General features: G+C 36.7%; 1 protein-coding gene across 13 annotated transcripts in view; it reads right to left on the bottom strand.

The window, feature by feature from the left end:
• Positions 1-21,306, bottom strand: part of ANKS6 (ankyrin repeat and sterile alpha motif domain containing 6) — a 38,162-nt gene that overhangs the window by 6,849 nt on the left and 10,007 nt on the right. For all 13 annotated transcript variants that reach the window (XR_003544409.2, XR_005565889.1, XR_005565888.1 and 10 more), the window contains exons 4-16: positions 21,054-21,258; positions 18,886-18,992; positions 17,319-17,467; positions 12,966-13,176; positions 12,304-12,353; positions 11,066-11,269; positions 9,108-9,273; positions 8,277-8,443; positions 6,897-7,086; positions 5,366-5,482; positions 3,426-3,493; positions 2,006-2,122; positions 1,008-1,104 (exon numbers count right to left, since the gene is read on the bottom strand). Coding sequence is in view for 8 of the 13 variants with exons in the window: in XM_039387512.1 (XP_039243446.1) it covers positions 1,008-1,104; positions 2,006-2,122; positions 3,426-3,493; positions 5,366-5,482; positions 6,897-7,086; positions 8,277-8,443; positions 9,108-9,273; positions 11,066-11,269; positions 12,304-12,353; positions 12,966-13,176; positions 17,319-17,467; positions 18,886-18,992; positions 21,054-21,258 (1,848 nt within the window). In the remaining 5 variants the exon portion in view is untranslated. The remainder of the gene's footprint in view (positions 1-1,007; positions 1,105-2,005; positions 2,123-3,425; positions 3,494-5,365; positions 5,483-6,896; positions 7,087-8,276; positions 8,444-9,107; positions 9,274-11,065; positions 11,270-12,303; positions 12,354-12,965; positions 13,177-17,318; positions 17,468-18,885; positions 18,993-21,053; positions 21,259-21,306) is intronic.

Raw genomic sequence — 21,306 nt, 5'->3', positions numbered from 1 at the left:
GGTTTTGCCCTTTTCCTTAACCTTGAGTAACAGATGAATATCTGCCTTTGGCCCAGGTGGTTGGCAGGACAGGGATTTGCAACTTTTATATCTGTGACTGTGATAAACGTATTCATCAGTTATAGGTCAGCAACACCTTCCTGTGTGTTTTGGTTATAGGCAGTACATTTTGAAAGGCAGTTTCTCCAGCTTTGCTAGCAGATAACACTGGTGGTTGGTGTAGATGTATTCCAAAGAAACCAACTGTAGACAATCACATAAAAATACTACCTATGCAAAATAACTAAATGCACGCATACAAAAATACATAATTAACATAGCTACCTAAACCACTAAACTAAACTGTAAATCTTGAATATATTTATTCTACTTGATCACACTAAAGAACTGTCTCCTATAAAGAGTATGCAAAAGTAAACTATGTATCATAAAGAAACGCACCTGCCACTGATGCTATACATATACACATACACTATACATGGTATAGTGGATACTCTAGTTTGCTATACTTACATCCATTTGCAGTGTTTAGTAATTCACAACAAAAATCTTATGCTTATTTCCGATAGTACTGTAGTGCGTATAAACTTCTTACAGATTCCTCTACCTTTTTACATTGAAATCTTCTCTACAGTCTCAGTAAGAGACAGGGACACATATGAATCATTAACCAGGAAACCAGTTAACTGGCTTGTTTGTCACATTCTGTCTTCTAGCCAGTATTAAATGGAAGTATCCATACATTTGGACATTAGGAAGGATTTCTTCACAGAAAGGGTGATTACACATTGGAATGGGCTGCCCAGGGAGGTGGTGGAGTCACCGGACCTGGAGGCGTTTGAGGAAAGACGTGATGTGACACTTAGTGCCATGGTCTAGTTGACAAGGTGGTGTTGGGTCATAGGTTGGACTCGATGGTCTCAGAGGTCTTTTCCAACGTAATTGATTTTGTGATTAATTCCGTGCTTTTGTGATTAATTTTTCAATTAATTTCAGGTGCTACTTACATTGAGAATGACCTGGTGGTCGTGTGTTACTAACACTACTCTCAAAGGAAGAGTGGAAGTTGTGTATAGTTTCTTGTAAAATCTGTCTCTCTCGACCCTGTAAAAGAAAAAAAAATAAAACAGTTCTTAAATTTCTGTTTAAAAAACAAATTTATGAAGAGTTCACAAAAAAATGTGTAAATACATGTTTCCATGCTAAATATACTATTTGAAATAACTAGAAATCCTTACCTCACAGATATATATAGAGAAAACCTCAAAGTCATCTTTTCCTGAAACTACCAGACAGCAATAGAAACATTTTCATTATTTTCTTTATCTCTTTATAGCACGGAGCATCATCCACCTCCCCTAATTTTTAGCCTCATCACTTGTTACTGTCGCTCTTAACCTGGGGAAATTATGTTTTGTTTATCCGAGCTTCCACTATCAGAGAGAGAATGGACCTCAAAACTGAAAAAGCAGCTGAGAAGTGTCAGCAGGCCTAATCAAAGTCATGTTCCAGTACCAAATCCCTCCGCTAAGAACACTGCTTACTATATAACATTCTTAGCAAATTTGTTTCTGTCATTAAAAAATTCAAAGGCAATGAAAGTGTAAGAAATTAGAGAAGGGCTATTTACCTAATCACAGAGGAATCAAAAACTGTTAGGCTAAACAAGGGACACCCTTCCTCTTACGCTATACTCTGCAGCTGGACTATCGCAGCCAGGAGGTTCTTTTTAGCATTGCTGAAATCAATATTTGGTAACTGCAATACTGCTCACGTTTACCAGTAGCTTCTTCACTGGACTAGGAAAGAGTGATTGAAAGACAACAGGGAGTACCACAAAGGAAAATATTTTTCACACTAATCAAATAAATTAAATACTTTGTTTGGAAAAAAATAATTTAGCTTTTCTAACTAACATCCGCAACTGAATTTCAAAATGTATGTTGAATTAACAATATAAACAAGCCTTGAAATAATTTACTAAGTACAGTACTTCAAAACACACCTTTCCTGCATTCAGTTCAGAAATAGCTGCCAGAATTTGCTGCCTTGATCCATCGGTTTTAATACCAAGCTCTTTCAGATCACCGTCAGTAAGTGTAAGGAAAGCTTCCATATCCACCTGCATATGAAGAAAAAAAAGAAGAAAAAAAGATAAGACAAATTTACCTATGAAAAGATTCATCACTGCAGGTCAAACATGGTTTGTTGGGTTTTTTTAACTGTATAGACTTACTGTAAATATTTTGCAAAGAAAAATTTTCAATGAATTACCAGCAGCAAATGGTACATATTTTAGCACACTGTTGTAAGGTTTTAAATCTGTAGTTAATCATTCAACTAATTATGATAGTACATAATTTAAAATATTAATGGATTTTAATTTTTTTTCAGACAAGCTCTATTAATATACACTCTCCACAAAAAATTCCTTTATCTACAGTAGCAGCTGGCTGAATAAGCCTAAGGTTTCTCTCTCTTCTTTTCTTCCCCCCTTCCCCCAAGTATTTTTGGAATTTCAGAATACTGTGTTTACTTTTACAGTGTATCCTGAGAAAAACCTATGTTTTGTTCATATATCAGTTTTTATTATAACACCACATCCATAAGGCTGTGATAAGAACAAACATCTAAAGCATTTCATATTGATATAAACTTCACACATAAAGCATACTAATTTCTACACAATGCTCCCTTGCCTATCATGCAGGGGAACAATAATAACCTATTGTTTTGTGATGCAGCTAAATAGTCTGTGTTTGTGGTGCTGAATTCTGAACTCTGCAGCAACGTCTATTTATTGTATGTCCATTCACTACTCTTTGCCTTGACTGAATAGACACACCATATTTGCTCACATCCGATACTGTCTTAAACATTGTAATGAATTAATTTTACTTATTTTCAGCAATATTTCTTTTCATTGCATCCCTCAGCAACTGTCACAGGCCTCACCTACAAGGATGCCTACGTTCCCCCAGTTTAATTCTCCTGTTGCTTATTCATGGTGGATAAAAAAGATAAAGCAGCCATCTCAGTGACTCATACCCTCCTGTTCTCCATCTGCAAATGAGGATCCAGCTGTGACTGCAGGGATGATACAGTATGTCCTATAAACTGCTTAGCCACATTGGATATAGACATATATAGAAAAGCCAGAGTGTAAAAACAGAGAGAAAAAGAAAAACCCTGAAGCACCTATTTATACAAAAATTGTAGGTTAAGCATAAAAAGCTCTGATATTTGCAGTATCCTGGAAAATGCCATGAATATTGCTTAGTCCATGTTTCAAGGTCATCTGCAACTGGAAATGGTTGTAGGACTTGAAATCTGAGATTCTGGATCACAATTCTGATGTAATGTGCGTCGCACCCCACTTTTGCTAAAACAGTAAAAAAAAAAAAACTTTTAAAAAAAAGACATACCTCTTGTTCCTCAAAAATAGGCTGATATTTCTCAAGAGATAATTTTTTAAGGATGCCAGTCAGCTCATCTGTAGTAACAGAAAAAAAGAAAACAACCCGCACATGGATCAGAAAAGATTTTAATGATCTCTGCATTATGAACTGCTGAAAATATATATTAAAACATACATTCCACATAGTCATATAAAGTCATTAAAAATCACCACATTTATTCTCCATCAGAAATTGAAATATTTGCTTACTCTGTTCTCACCTACTTCCGTATACTGTAACTCTGTCTAGCCTCACCTTGCTAGGATAAAATCTTTCCACTGTATTGCCCTTTCTTCCTCATTAGAAAGGGTCTTACAAAACCAAACCACTAAGGGCAATTTAGGCAGTTCAATCCCTAAAACGCAGGGGCTTGGCCCCAGATGGCCGATTATGCAGGTTATTCAGCAAAACTCCTCAAGCAGACAAGGAACTGAACAGCATGTTTCTACATCATCATCCAGGAAGGCAAACTGCAGAGCAAACAACTACCCAGCTGCTCATTCAGAACCTCAATACAACACACATCTGTCTGAACCTCTTCTCCTTAAATGCCTGACATCCAGGCAACCTTGAAGTCCAGGTAAGATGAAAACTGGTCCGAATTTAAGTTTTATAAGCTTAACTTCCAAGGCTAAGAGCACTGAATATTGGCTTTCCTCTCAAAGTCTAAGGAAATTAAAATTTGGAGGACCTGACAGTGACCCTTCCCACATATTTAAAACGTGTTAAAAAGCATAAGTGCACTTTTAGAATAACCTAACATTAGCTCTCTTAATTACATGTTACCTCTCTCAACTCAGGTTTTCTTTTTATTGCTTTGATGTCACAAGTGACTAATTATCTTTGTTTTCCCAGAAGTACCAAAGCGGTCAGTTAAACTAAGAAGTCGGAGTCAAAATTAAGAACATGAATGATTTACATTATACAACAAAACTATATTTAAATTCACCATATAAACTCACTTTCACTTTAAAAGACACCAGTAGTCCATTCCCAAATGTACTTTGGTTTTATTTATTTCACTTCTTTGTCTTTTGACTGTCACTTTTCTTTCATCATCAGTAGAAACATGAAAGAGAATCTCTCTCTCCAAGCTTTTCAAAAGACATCAAGTATCTTGAGATAGACACACTTCCGTGTACTATTCGGAAAGACTCCTTCTTTACATAGAGGAGTCCACAAAAATCTAAAGAGAAAAATTCTAGTTGAGTCTTATTTTCTGCTAGGGTTTTGGGGTTTTTTTTACCTCAAGTTCAATTAACTTGGTATGCTTAACATGATTTGCAAAAGCAGGCATGGTCTCAGGCTAAAAGCTTTAGTACCCTAAGGTTAATCAATAAGAAAAGGTAACCAGTTTTAAAATGTCACACTGTTTGATGAAAAATACCACCTTACAGAAAGAAAACTTCTTTCATTAGAAGACCTTAGATATATTATTGATTTTAGATATTTTATTATTAATTTTAGATACAGTAGGTTGTTAGTTAGGCTTCTCATTTTTCATCACATTGGTGGGCTTAAACTATGGGCTGTGATATGGGAAGAAAAACAGTATCTCTGAGCTCAGAGTCTTGTTGCCATAAACAACTATAACGTCAACACCTTTCATGCACAGAGAATGCTTTCTGCAGTAGGAGCTTCAAGTTTTCTCTTCATCTTCCCCTCTTCCAGTTCCTGTATTATTACACCAAGTTTGAACAAACTCCCAAACCTCTCAGTTTTACAACTCTTGCATAACATGTTGTTTCTCCTTTGCTTTATCATTCTCATTTGCTCTACTCTTATCTTGTCTCCTTACCTACATCCCTGGAGAAAGCAAAGGTGCTTGGAGCTCTTACTGCTTCTGCCACATTGCTCCCATTTAGCCCCTCCTTTCATACTACTCTGTAGTAGTAAGGTAAGATTACCTTTCTCCAAGTTTTCAGAGCCTCCTTTTACTCTCACATGGTTTCGTCTTTCATGATTCTCTACATCACTGGTTCTCAGAATAGAGACAAGCTGTTGATGGTCCACCGAGTGGTTGCCTAAAGAGAAACCAAGCACACCTTTGAACCCTGCTGCCTACTGTTCCTTCACAGTAATATTCAATGCAAATCAATTTATCTAATTAATTTGACTTGAAAGAAAAGCAAAGTTAACATTGCAGGCCTTCTGTACTTACTCTTCTGATTCCTATTTGGCATATAAGCATTTGTACTGTTGCTACTGAATCAGTAAGAGAAGCCCTTGAATTAAAGGACCACTTAACTACAAAAGCTTACAAGCATAATGAACCCAGAGCTACTCAGGCTTCTGACAACATTTCCTCTGCTACACAGAGAACTCACTGTATCATGGCATTAGTGGTGCAGTCACAAAGCCCAGCTTCACTGGGTGAGATAAGAACAGCTGATAGCTTGGGGAATTCCCTTTGTTATCCAACAGTGAGTTCTCTTTCTTTTATATATTTCTAAATTGACAACTCTTATGGTATCAAGCCATCATTATAAACTTACTAAATGTGAAACAATTTTCTCCAGCGGTCAGTACAATATGTCACAGTTAAGCCATGAGACGAGGACAGAAAGAGGGTCAAGTATCACCTCTCTTTAGTGTCAAATGGAAGTAGAGTGTCCATGGATAAAGTTAGCATAAATGAAAACAAACCAAAATCAATACAGACAACATCAGAAAAAACAAAAATAGTAGAAAGTGCCTCTCGCAGAAACCAGATAAGGTGCCTCCATTTCTTATTTAAAAGATTCTGAGTCCAGTTATTTTTTTTCACATTTTTGAGATATTTACAGAACAAAACGAAGTTATTGATATCCTGTTTCCAATGTAGTAACATGACTTTATTTTAAAAAGTATTGTAATGTAGACCTAAAAGTTTAACTTAAAAGGTAGTAATCTTACTGGAAAAGTAATAACATTATTATTCTTTCATATGATCTTAGGTTAAAAATAGGTTGAAATACAGCTATTTTTGCCATTTAGAAAAATAAATGCACTACAGCTCTTAAAAATCAACTGCATGTAGCTATGACTTGCTATTACTCAAAAATGTATTTCTGTAGTGATGTGCTTTACTGCATTTACTCAAAAAAAATAATTTCTAACGTGGAGAAAGTGCATTTTCTACCCCCAGCAAAGAGTGGAAAACAGGATTTAAGCCATCAAAGGGCAAAGGAAGAAGGCCACGTAAGAGCAGCCTACCTACATGCAAGCTTTGAGATGGTACCAGTCTCCCTCTAAATGGAAGGGATCACAGGTTTTGGGAGAGAAAAAGGCAGTTACTGCAGAATGCCAAACTCACTGTAAGAAACACCATAATACATTTTCTAGAAAGAAAAAAGCTCTCATTGTCATGCAGATACACACTAATTCAGTACAGTTACAGCTTTAAACAGTCAGTGCTCTTGACTAATGAATCTCCTATAACTACAGTGACCTACTCACCATCTTCTGTAATAGTACCACTGCTGGAACCGTTGCTTTTGGCCTGTCTGTGAGAAGAAGAGAGAGAAGACTCTGCGTTTTGAACCTTAGGAGATGGGGAAGGTGATGGGGAAGGTGTGAGAGTTGGTGATGTGCTTTTAGACGTAGATGAAGTCCCAGATGGAGGTCTTTTGTTCATCTCCAGTTTTTGCTGTAGTTAATGATACAATAATTTCAGTTAAAAAAAACCAAGAATGTTTACCTATATATGATGCTTCATTATTACTTAAGTTGCATATCATTTCTGCAGAGCATGTAGTCATAACTAGAAGTTTCTGCTTGATCCATATTGAAATAATTGGAGCAATACTGATTTATCCCAGATGAAAGTCTGTCTCCTCAAATTCATCAAGAAAAATACATTTAATAAGGCTGTAATTTTATAATAAGAAAATTATTTCTTGTAAAGCAATACCGCACACAAGCACTACAATTATTCTTTTCCTAAAAGGACTGTCCTGGTTTGAGTCCATCTGGCAACTATGTGGCTTGCTCACCTCCCCCCCTCCAGTGGAATGGAGAGGAGAATCAAAACTAAAAATTGTAGGTTGAGATAAGAACAGTTTAATAATAGAAACAAAGTAAATTACTTTGACTCTGATAACAGGCATATCAGATGCTCATTTAAAGTAGCATTTCATGCTGGATTAACTAGAAATATGTGGTAAGCATAAACTAAGTTTTGGGCGCATTTAACAACTTGCTGCACTGGAATGAAAGTTTCCAGTCAACTCTTAAACTCGTTATTACCTAACACAAGTCAAATGATTCAAAATTATTAAGTATTTTGTACATGTTTAACACATTTGGAGGCATGGAAAACAGGAAAATACATGAGTTAAAATGAGGAATAAGAATATATATGTACGTATATTGGTCTTTTCCAAAACAAGTCCCTGTACCTCATCTCCTAAATTCCTCAATCTGTATATCACTTCATGTTCTGCATTCACATTGAGCCTTTGAAGGGAAACTAGCTATATCACTTCAGAGTAAAGTCCAGGAATAACTAACACAAAACACTGGATCTGGGCCATAGAAAGAAATAATGAGAAACCAAACTAACAGTGCAGATCTACCCTAAGATCAAGTATTACATTTACTGGTTTTTAAAACAGAATTAAATTAATAATAAAGTAAAATCACATTTTATTATTAGGTTTGATCTTCTGTAGGCTTGTAATTAAAAGTAAGGTTTGTGGAGCCGAAAAGTTTCCACTACTGTAACAGGTGTTCATTCACTTTAGGCTGTGCAATGTCATGTATCAGCCATCCATGACCGAGACACGACCTATTATAATTAGCCACTTTGGAAGTACAAAAATTTACATTTCTCCATACCTTTACATGTCCATTGCCAACAATCTGAGCACACTGCAAATCAGACAGAGTGGATGAAGTAGTTGACTGGACTGGACTGTGCTGTTGGCTGGGTTTCTGTTCAGGAAAGCCTGCTGCTTTTCTTCTTTGGGCCGCAATCTGAGACAAAACATTATCTGCACTGCCACCTGAAACAAAAAATATAATAAAACCAGTCAAGGAAATCAGAATTTTGAAATACTTGTTAACTTTCAATTCTCCCATCTCTACCACAACTCACTTTTGTTTAAAAACTGACTGGATGAAGCAAGAGAGAATTGTAAGGTTCAGATCTATCCAGCAGGTTTCAGAAAAAGGAATAAAAAATCAAGTGCAGAAGAGAGAAGCCAGCCCTGTCTATATACACACAGAGTTGACTTTCATCCTCTTGGATATGGGTTTTATGAGACACTTCATCATATTGTCTTCAACAGCTGCCAGGTACAGTGCTTGCAGCTTTGTTTTTGATTGAAAACTGATTTTTAATTAAACAACAAGTAAGCAACGTGGGTAAGAATCAGTGCTATGAAATGTATGTTGCAATGAACCAGCATCCACCTGATCCACCATGGGTGGACCCGATAAAATCTGCATGTTTTTCTGAGACAGAGGCTGGCCAATGAGACTTCTGTTACAGATGTGAGGCTTTTCTTCCCTTATGTTCAAAGTCCAGTCCTGGTTCAACAAAATTTATAGAAGTTTTGCTCTACAGCAGTAGGAGCTCTCAGAAAAGGTTTGTCTTCTACCATCATCACAAACACTAATTTTTTTAGCTGAACCAGATACAAATTACTTTCTTATTAAAAATGGTACCTGATCTGTTATGCAGTTCTCCTCCATGCCTGTTAATTCCTGCAATGTTATTGGATCCACCAGAAGAATGAGGAGAATGACTGAAGTTGTTGGAATTTGAAGGAGATGCTGGTCTTCTTGCAAATGTTGGTAATTTGACTGGTCTAGTACCTTTGCTAACAGATGTCTGGAAAACAAAATGAATAATTTTCTTTCTCGACTGAGCACAATAAAGATCAACTGCTATTTTATTTATTCCACATTCTGAAACTTCCACTGAAGAACAAAAGGGATATCAGAAATAATCTTATTTTACATATACAAATATACTGAACATATTCTATACTTACATAAATATATATACATTTAACATATATACTCAATGAAAGAAATTATACCATATAAAACCATTAATTCTTCTTAACCTTTGGCCAGCACAAAATGAGCATCCACGATGCCCCTGAGATGGGCTGTACAGAATATTATGAGCAGTGGGGAGGAAAAAAAATGGTCACATGTGAAACTGCTTTCCTGAGAAATCCTAGTTTTGTCTCTCCAATCTTACAAAACAGCTACCATCTATTTCTCATCCATCATATTTCTGTTTCTTACAAACTAAGCTGCAAGAAGTGAGATAAACTTCATCTCCACTAGTTGCATTTTTGTATTTTGTTCAATCTAAATTCATCATTTGACCGACTTTCACTAACTGAGGCACTACTGATCTAGCTATATGCTAGCCAAATCCTCCTCAGCCACATCCTCCTTCATTTCTTTTGCTTTTACACCACTGGCCACTGCCAGACATCTGACAAACAGCTTTTGCAGCTTAGCTTTTTCATGTTTCTTATCCTGTTGCTCAAATCACTTCTTCCAACTCTGACTTACTATGTATCTCTCCTCCCTATTCCCTTAGCAAAACACTTCTTGCCTCACAGAAGTACTGATGACTAGTCCTCCCCTGCTTCTCCTGCTCCTCTCTTTATAAAGTGAGCTAATTATCCACTTATGTTACTACAATCATCTTTTTCAGGATGACAGACGTTTACCTTCCTGTTATGTCAATTCCCTTCTAAGACTCCACCTTATTCCACCTAAATCGCCCCTACTGATATTAAGCTAACTTCCACTTAAAAAAAGGAAAACAGAAAAAAATTCCTCCTAAAATGTCTTCAGTGTCCTGTTTCTAGAACTGACATGAAACAGTTCTGGACTAGTAAAATAAACTCTTCTCTCCACTTGACTATTACAGTCCACATTTAGGGGAGTAAGGATTTCTCTTTTTTCTCCTACTATGAAAGCAAAGGTTGTTGAGGTTGTTTTGTTTCTTGTCTCAAGACAAACCAGCTATTTTTCTTTTGGTTTGTGTTTTCACTAAAAACACTGTAGAATCAGGCAAGCTCCTTCTATAAAAACCAGAAGCAATTCAGACTTTTTCCCTTCACAATTTAAGGCTGTATGCCTTCAAGCCTACTTGATCATAGCTTGCTACAATTTTAACTACTGCTAATCTTTCAGAATCTTATGTCTGTATATTTGTCTTACTGATATGACTTACCTCCTGCTCAGGTCCTAAAAATTGATCAATTCTTATTCTTTTTTTCTGTCCCTGATCTTCTTCCAAATCAGAGCAGTTTTGACCACACTCCAGTGCCTGTACCTACTGTGGCTACTAAAAGACATGGAACATGGGTGGAACCAGCAGCCAACTTTAGCAGCCTGCAGCAAATTTGTTATGGTTCTATTTTATTCTGAATAACAGCAAGAAAAAAAAAAGCCATCTCATTTCATACAAAACTTTTGTTCCATTACGTTCTTTCCTTGGAGATGTGCATTCTTCTTAAACAGCATTGCTTAAAAGGACAAGCCATTACTGAGACAGTGGGTTAAAAGTAATTTCTAATCAGAAACCGTGTGTCTCACCAGTCAGCATGGCCTGGACATAACACAGTATTTTCGTACACATTTAGTTTGCTTACTATATCAGAGTTTCCGCTGCTGTTAAAATCATGCTTGATTGCTCTCTGTGGCCAGGCAGTTCTCATCTGTTCAGCTTTTCCATCTTTGCTGAGTCGTGTTCGGTCAGAATTCCAGAGCTCAAAGCTCGAGGGGGGTAAGAAAGGTGGTATCACTGCCTTCAGCTTATCGCTTGGCAGCCTGGTAAATGGGGCACTACTTCTCAGCTGAGAGAGAGAAAAACAAAGAAGGGGGGAGGGGGAAGAGTCACTTCTTAAGAGATTACTAGGAGTTGGTGACGTACTTTCAAAATTTTAAGTTAAGCAAAAAGATGAAGACATGCATTTTTAAACAGAATAAAATGGAAATGAGACATGAGTAGTATTTTTGAAAAAGCACAACATGTAATAAATAACAGAGAATCCAACAAACATCGTTGCACCCCTCAATATTATGCTTATTCATTTGATAAAATGAATATAGTTCATTAAGTGGCAGAAACTTCTCTTCCTTCACTGGGCTAAATATTTTTCAAATTGACTTTAACAAGAATGTTAAAAATTAATTTTCAAAGAAATAACAATGTAGTCTTCTCTGTATTTCCAGATAGAACAACTGCAAACAGTGAACAATTGCCTGTTCCTGCTGTACATGTTCTCCAGAAAGAGATTAAAAATGACACAACTGATTTGGCTCCCTAGAGTTCTGTCCATCAGTTACATCTGTTCAGTTACATCAAAAGATACTCCAACTTCTTACAAAAGAACATAAAGAATAACCAGTCAAATTTAATGATATCACTAGGGAGTAAGCTGTAGGGAAATTTAAAGCTACAGCATAACAAAACAAGAAACAGAATAACACAAATGAACATGCTGAACTAAATATTTTGTGGTTGCCTCTACTAGTAATTTCACACTTCCATTGCACCATGTGCCATCCATGTGTTCCCCACATCACACATCTTGTCAGCAACCAATCATCTGTTCCATCTACTTTACTAATTCACTGCTGATCAAACAAACGTATGGGTAACTCTTGAAAAAAGTCAGCACAGCTTCCATATCATACCACTGGTAGTACTTCCTAGTCTAAGAACTACTGATGTATCAAAGCCTGACAGTTCTTGTCTAATGACTATAAACAAATGATGAGATCTCCTCCTGAAGGCATCTTGGACAGGAGGTAAAAACCTTCAAAAATTATGGGAGCTGCACAACCTTCTGAATGAGGCTGACACACCAAGAACGCTGCAACATACCATGGTTGTCAATAATTCATCATCCTTTCCTCCTTTCGTAGTGTTTGCGCCTGAAAAATACATAAATGATGTTTTATTGTTTACATGTTCCTACTTTTGTCCCCAAGGATAGTGTATTGTTCTCAAACAGTCAACAGCTTTATCTTCAGTAAGCACACAGAACAAAGATTTCCAGTGACACTGTCATGCACCTAAATTAAAGTTATGCCAATAGTCTTACTTTGCATCACAAACTGGGGGCGAGGGGGTTTCATGGAGACCTGTACAATTTCAGTAGATGTGCTTTACAATTTGGGCTTTTTCACTTTCTTCTCAGAATTCTTTCTTTATTTCTTCAAATAAATTGGTTTTCACTATAAAAATCAGTTTATCAAAGATACTAACACTTCTCAGTGACCTGTCTCTATTCTCCAAATTAATGGTGCTTGCTAAAGAACAGTAACATGGTTATATCAGCGTTTTCCTGCTTAAATGATGCTGCACTCAGTGTTCAGCATGATCAACAGTCAGGAATGCGAACATCTCTTTCTACATACTACAAATACATTACATGTCTTTTCATTTATACTAAGCTAAATAAGAACTAATTCAATAAATTAGAAATACTATCATCTTGAGTACCCCAGGAGAGCTCACTTCCCATAAGACAATTCTGCCTTTACCACTAGCTTTGTTATTTGTGATCCGAGCTGTAGCAGCATCAAGGTTTCCAGAGGCACCCGTATCACTCTGTGAAACTGCTTTTATAGTGGAATTTAATGATGGTTCAGGCTCATCCGGAAAAGGCACAAACGGATTGGAAGGAAATCCATGGCGCAGTGTCTGAGTCAACTTCAGCTTGCGGAATCGGTTGGACATCCTGCTCCACCAAGACTAGATTGATAAGAAGACACAACAATTTAGTTCCAACTAAAAGAAAAAAAAAAGGAAAAGAGATGTACAATTAAGTGATCCTTACAGCAGGGATAAAATAATTCTGTCAAGGAGTTTTTGAGATAAACTAAAAAGCAACATTTAAGTGGTTTGCAATTATCAACAGAATCCTTCACCGTCATTTGTATAATCTCTTCCCTTATTTGTCCCCTGGCAAATGCATTACAATGTTTTTCCACACTATCCTGAAAGCCAAGGTAGATAGAAACATTAGGGCAATTTAAATAGGGAATATTTACAGCTACATAGCAAATATTTATTCTTTCCATTAGCTTCCAATTTCACCATAGATTCTTATACTCTTTGGCATCAATGAACGGACATGTCTATTTTCTGCTTTTTAGAAGTGTGCATAGAAGCTTATCTGATCTGAATGAAACTTCCCCTTAAGATTTTCAAAATCACTGGCAAACTGGAAGAGTTCTGATAGTATTCCTGTCAAACTAAAGTCCCATAATCCATACAGTGCTGTTACACAAACAATTTAAACTCTATCAGGCTGGAAACACTATAAACTGAAAAAGAGCAAGGCAAGGAAATATCAGCTGTGAAAACAACACAAACCCTAGGACTACTGTACCTACAACCTCCATCCATACAGGCATCACATATACAGAAATTGTAACATAAAAGGACTATCTTTGCTCAAAGTAAAATTCATTCGAGTATTCACAGACTTGCACATTTTTACAGGCAGACAATGCAAGATGCTTCAACTCTTTAGCAGGACATTTCTCTAGACCATGAAAGACATATGCAATCTGCATTAAAAATTACGTGGTTTGTAGATAAATCAGTCAGATTATAAGTATCTTCTGATTATTTCTTAGTAAAGTTTCTTCTTCCCTTTCTGGAACCCTTTTTGTAAAAAAGTAATATAAAAGTGACAACACTTCATCAAGGCAGCTTTATGTGATAGCCAATCTAGATAACAACACTTCCCTACTTTACTCTCTGTTCTTAACCACCCCTTCTCACAATATGTATTCTGCTCTCTTCTTTAGTATTTTTCAGCTGCTCACTGATACATGTCTTCTCAATTGTCATATAGTAGAAGTAAGGTAAAATATAAACTTATCCCCTGCATATTAATCCCTGTAGCAGATCATTAAAAAGATTTTAGATCTGCACAGAGCATTAGTCATGGATAGAGTTCTCAGACCTCCGTGTCTCTTTGGAGTCATAACTGGTAAAGACTTATGTTAATTTCAGCAACAAAGATCTGATGAAAAAAGGCAAGAGAGACAAACAGCTCTGAGAAAGCAATAAAATCTACACAGTTCAGCATTTATTCACCTTCCAAAAGGAATTGAAAGGGCAAAAAAAATCCATCTAGGTTTAACCTAGAGTACAACGAATTTACGATCGAGAGTGCTTGCACGACGTGGTTTGGTCTCGTTCACTGAAGCTGGCTTGCTTGTGTAAGAAAGATCACTTCTGATTGCTCGTCATCTCTGTTACTCCTCCTCACAGTGCTTCTGTTTCTTTAACATGTGCTTGCACCACAAACTAATCCCAAATACAGTAAGTACAGCCACCATGTTACCAGAAAAAAAACTGCTGATCTCTGGCAAGAAAGGAACTATACTGGAGAAGTTCATCTTGTGCTCTGGTGTTCACAGTATGATGGGCTGAGCTCCAGAGTTTTTAGTCCGCTGTTGCAGGAGGTCATGGCCTCTCCATATGCCCCTACCACATCACACAGGTACAGAGGTTGGAGTAAAGGGCTTTGAATTACATTGAAGCAGTCAAGTAACAAAAATGCATTTAGGGCTAAAAACATGTGTCCATCAAGAGGGTGAAATCTAGCAGCAGTGGGAGAAGGGAACAGTATCAAAGAACTAGAAAAATTATGTTGCCCCTTGAGAAATACCTTAGACGTTTGTAACAATACTAGGAATGAAAGCATAAGGGGTAGAACTGGAAATCTCTGCCCTAAAACAACCTTAATCTAAAATAGAAACTGAATGTGATAATTCATACTGTTCTAATACTGACATTGAGAGTATAACTTGCCAAAAACAAGCAGGAAGAAAAAAGAGGAAATAAAATTTTTGCATATGGAAAAGGCACAACTTTGTTTTCAAGGCTATGAAATGGTGACAAACAAAGCAGTTAGCAGTTCTTGTGTGAAAGAGGTAAATAATGCCATCATGAATATCCACTGCATAATCAGTAGGTAAAGGAACAAGGGCCTTTATTATGCATAAATAACAAATAAAAGAAATGCATAACAAAATAAAAAGTCTACTAGTTAACAACAAAAGTGATCAAAGAGGAGAGACTGAAAAGGGTTTCTTTTTTTAAACTCCAAAACCAGCCTACCTGTGATCAGATATTTTAGTAAGAATATCATTAACAGGAGAAGTAGGAATATATGTCCATTGCTTAATAGAGCAGGAGTATTTAAATGAGCTTGCACAAATTAAAACCAGACAAGATTGATTAAAATTACCCTAGAGTAACTATAGACAACATGATCTCTGAACAAATATTGCTTATCTTCAATAAAAGAGGATGGAGGAAGTTACAGAAATCAGGCAAAAGGCAAAGGCACAATCACCCAAAGAGGAAAAACTGAAGATTTACTGATCAAAATGCTTAATCTGAAAGGATATAATTGACAAAACTTCAAACATCATCACAGCTCATATGACATAGCATATGACATGGGTCTGTCAAGAATAAATCCATCAAATTAATATCTCTTTTTGACAGACTAACCAGTAAGGTGGGCAGAAGGGAGGAAAAGCTGTATTGTAGCTTGACTTTAATAAAATTTTTTTTGCTATTTCATGTAACATTTATTGAATGACTGAAAAAAAATTCACAGGCTGGTCAAAAGAGAGATGAGTGTTACGACACCGCCCTCCACTCAGACAATTTGAAAATACCATTTTTACCCTGTTTCAACATTTGTAGGGAGAGTAGGATATGTAACATACTCATGGTCAGACAGGCTGGTTAATAAAGCATTAAGCAGTGATGGAAGAAGGGACTATATTGGCTTCCAGGTTATATATATCAGAGAACTACAGAGAATATAATTTCTGCTGAAAAAATGCTTGATTAAGACTTGTAAACACTGTAATATTTTGTAGTTTTGAGACCAAATACTTAAATATTCCCAAATATGAAATTTGTGTCAGTATTCATTTGTATGTCTTTGACAATTTTTTTTATATTTCACTTCATAATCTTTTATGACCTTAATTCAAACCTTTGTGTCATAACACTGCAAGAGCTGGAATCCAATCTATTGTTGATTTGTATTCCATAAAGCAAAAAGCTATTCTGACAATTTCCCACCTAAGTAACTGCATTCTTATATAGACCGTTTAAATTGATACTGATATTGCATCATATTGAATAATAGCGTAATCATATCACGGACTCAAGGAAATTCTGAGGTACATCATAATTAAAAACTATTCAAGTAAATGGACAACAGCAACAATAAAAAAATTAACTAACACTTTTCCCTTCTCTTTTGCAAACAGACAATGTAAGTCCCAATACTTTTGTTTAAATGGCACACATTTATTCTAACTCTATGTTGTTTCCTACTGGACCACCATCAATTTGGAGCTAAGGATACGGCATGGCAGAGGACATGTAAGCCTGAATTGCACACTCTTCTACTACTCTTCATATTAAAATCTCTGCTATGATTTTCTTAATTTTCAATGCCAATATCCTGCTTCCATTTCTGGGTATAAAGGCTATCCTCTGTACAGATTTAAAATTAAGATCCTAATGGAAACTGAGTTTCAAACTTATGAACATGGTACCTTCCACTTAATTATGAGATCTATTTCTAAGCACTGAAATGCTTCAGTGCAAACTTCCTTAAGTCTTCCTATTGCATTGCCATCTGAGAAAAAGAATGCTCAACACATGCTACTCTATAAAACCAGGAAGCACTGTCAACAAGAAACTCAGAAACACACACATACTCCCCCAAAACTCAGTTACGTATTAGATCCAAAATACTTCTTAGCAATTACTTTCTCTGCTTACACATTGCAGGAATATGTAATTTAATTTAATTTGAGTTATTTATCAAGAGTGAACATATTTACCTTTAGACCTCCTTTGTCATCTGGCAACATTGGGACATTTAAGGATTGCCTACTTCTGGAACTAGGCAAAGATGATCTGTTGTTCAGTTTATTCTTGTCTTTGTCTACTTGCATGCATGCTGATGCCAGTAGTCTTACAAGCTCTGTATCTAAAAGAAAGCAAATTAAGACAATGTTTGGTCTGGTTTACTTTCCTAAATTACGACTCTGACACTTTTCCCTATAAATCCCACATAAGTAGTAATGGATCTACCATTACCCCAAACCTTCTTTCTTGACCTACATTTCCCAAACCCTCTCCCCACACAGTGGGATGCAGTCTTATCATCACCTCTCTAAAGGTATTTATCAATATAAATAAGCAAGCTATTCAGTCAGAATCAGTCACGCGTGATCAAGTGAACTGCCTCCTCACACTTTGTACAAGTTAAGAACAACACTGTGATGCTCCCTTTTCTCACCTGACACAGAAGAGAGTAGAGAAAAATGAATATTCTTTCTTCAAGTGCAGGTTGCAGAAAAGAAGCTCGAAATTAAATCCCAAAGAGAAAGAAGATGTTCAGCCTGGACAATGAAGGGACTGAAAAGAAACGGTAAGAAAAAAGGTGGACAAAAAAAGAAATAAAAGTAAGAGGAAGAAAAAAGAACAAGCATGACATGAGGACAGGAAAGCAAAAAAAATATTCTGTAAATCTGTGTTTTATATGGCACTCAGGTAGGATTTTCAGAAGAACAGACAGAACTGATCAAGAGAGAAAGGTTACAAGAGAAACTATTCTGTCACAGAAGTTAGTTCTAAAACAATTCACTGTATTTATTTCCTAAAATTTCATACTATTAATGATCTATTTTTGAAAAGGAAAGGAACCTGCTAGTGACCAAAACCATTATAACGTGTAAATACAGAGAAAAGAAACATTAATTTCATTAGCAGTAGTGGGTTTTGGCTTCAGATAAATCAATTTAGGTACCAAGCAAGGCTAACAATAACAAATTATGTAGGCTAAACAAACTAAAACAAAAACTATATGTATTTCATTGAAGTCTTCCCAAAGCATGCTGCTTTTTCTAGAGCACTCCCTTTAAAAAAGTGAAAAACAACCTGAACCCTGAAGTGTGATTTATTCTCAGCCTTTACAAAATTAGCGGGAGGTTCAGCCAGGAGTTCCCTACTTTTGTTCCGACTACGGTCTTTTTGTCCTGTCCCTTTGTTGCTCTTTACCAAGGGGAAATTTCTAGCTTCAGTTCCATGGTGCTAATGACACCGTAGAACACCTGTGCCCCCAGAAATGCCATTGAACTGGCTCTCGTGAAACAAACACCACATTTTTTTGAGCATCTTCAAAAACGAAGTCAAGAGGAATGCATAAAATCTGTTATCCCATAAACGTATACGCTCATCTAATTAACTCAAACCCCACCATTTTCAGGCAATGTTCTTGCTTGGTCCAGTCCAGCCTGGACATCAGAGGATAGTTCCTAGCAACTTTCATGTATTTTGTAGATTGGAAAGGAAGTTTGTTTGTTTATGTTGTTCATTTCCCCAGAGCTTTTTGAAATAGCATACCTGGATCATTCAGCAGCATTATGAGGTCAAAAGCCGTGTATCCATTTTTTGCACGAAGATTGACGTCCGCTCCTTGATTTAACAAATACTTTACAACGTTTTTGTTTCTTTATGGGAATAAAAAAAAGGTGCTGATCACTTAAAAAAATAAATAAATAAAATAGAAACACTCAATACTCCATTTTCAACCTTTTATAACATTGCTCCTCAATTAGAGATGTTTTACCTTTCTAGTGTAAAATTTATTCACAAGCTCTTTAGAAGCTCCCATGATTCCCTTGTCAGTCACTGTTTTACTCACTACAAATCACATTAATCGACATACAGAAAGTCAGCCTTAAAAACCTAATTTGAATAGCCAGTTTCTTAAACTGATCCTTTGGAACTGACTGGAATTTGTTGCCAAATACCTTCCCAATGAAGGGCCATTAATGCCTAGGGCACAAAAGCAGATGAAAAGACAAAGGTCAGCTCAGTAGTCCTCATATGCCATCACTAGGACTTCAACTCAACCTCACATTCACAGCTTGCATATTAAGAAATTGCACACAGAAAAGCCAAATTGACTGAAGATAATTATAAACTTCAAACAGTACTTCACTTAATTACAGATATAAATTATATAATTAGAAAGCACATTATCACTTCCTTGAGGTGTTTAAAATGCAAAAACAATCAGCATTAAATGTCAACCAACACAAACACCTTCCAACAAAAGCTCCTAAAAGGCAGCTGCATAAAAGACACTCACCACCTCAGCTCCATTAGCCCCTCTCCCCTCTCATACACCTGAATAAATAAGCAGGACTTGCCTCCTGAGTTAAAAACAATACTTTAATTCTGCCTACAAAATAATTGAACAGACAACAAAGCTATGAAAAAATATATTTAATACAAAACTTCTCTTGAGCAGCAACTGACCTTGTATTAAAACAAACTCTGACATGCATAAACAACACAGAGCAAAAACATACTCAAGCAGCAACAGTGACTGCAAATTCTAACACTGAAGGCTGACAAACAGATCTCAGTATCTCCAGAACATCACTTATCATACACACAAAGTTTTCACTGCTGAACTCACTCCAGACAAAAATCAACCCAAAATGGAGGAGGACTGTTACTCCTCTAATAAAAATTCTGCTTATCCTAAGCACAGCTCCTCTGCATACTTCCCATTACTTCTCTTCCTTAAAACTGTATCATCCCTCCATCCTGCTTTCCAGTCCTGAACCTTGAGGGCACACAGAGATGCAATCCTTTAGCGCCCCAGCTCACAAAGAACTCCCTCCTTCAAGCCTGAGACCCTCGACAGCACTGATGTTCCTCAGGAAGGATTAGCTGAGGTTCTGTGGAGGTTAAAGATTTCCAAATGTTACAAAAATTTGCAACTGGTCCATGCCAAGAGAAAAGGCTAAAATGCAAAGTACAGAATTACAAGGCTAAGTATTTATTTATGCACATGAGGTGTTCCAGCCAAACTGGGGCACCCCAAATGTGGCTTTACACACAGGACTCTTCTACCCTTCAACTGTACACCAACACTCACACTCCCAATTGCTCATCACAGTAAAACTGTATTCAGACAGTGCCAAGTGTATAACAGAGATCATACGTGAAGTACCAGCCAGGCAAATTTCTGGGGTCTGACTCTTAAGCATCTACCTACATTTATAAAGGAGCTTTAGAGAAAATGACAGTTTGGTTGCATTTCTGAAAATTCCATGAAAACTAAAGGCTGAATAAGGAAACACAGCAATGGTTAAGGACTGGAAAATATGGCACATGGAAGGGTGATTGCCTTGAATTTTCACAGCTTGATGTGGCTTACAACCCTGGCAGGGTGATACTATCTTTCACAATGCTGAAAAACATCAAAGGATGGAAACTGAAATCTGCACCAAAGCTCCTGGAGCACTATGTTCTCAGCATTTATTTAGCAAGCTTCAAGTTCCCAAATGTTTCACTCATTCTGAAGTCCAAACATCATTCAGGTCTGAAAAGCTGAGGACAGTGCATAAGTCACGGAAAACTGAGGTCACAAGTCTCTCAATTTCTTGTAAGACCCCTCTGCTTCCACAGTCAGTATCAAAAAGGTTTTTTTCTATTGGGATGCAAGAAGAATTAAACTTCTTTACTGCTAGACCCAAAGACAGTACATATCTTACCCATGGTATGTGGCCTGCATCAGTGCTGTCCAGCCATGAACATTATCCTGTTTATCAACATCAGCATTTTTCTCAACAAGGAGCTGAACAAGGGGTAGCTGTCCAGTTACAGCTGCAATCATTAATGGAGATGCACCGTCAACATTGGTAATATTGACCTGACTCGGGTCTTCATCAACAATCTCTTTAACCAGCTGGAAGTTTCCTGCAAAACAGGCATAAAACATAATCTACATGGGCAACAGAGAACTGC

The sequence above is a fragment of the Pipra filicauda genome, unplaced genomic scaffold (genome assembly GCF_003945595.2).
Source record: "Pipra filicauda isolate LSUMZ 115617 unplaced genomic scaffold, ASM394559v2 scaffold56_size3634133_pilon, whole genome shotgun sequence".
In the NCBI taxonomy this organism is placed as follows: domain Eukaryota; kingdom Metazoa; phylum Chordata; class Aves; order Passeriformes; family Pipridae; genus Pipra; species Pipra filicauda.
This window is presented reverse-complemented; position numbering and strand designations above follow the sequence as displayed.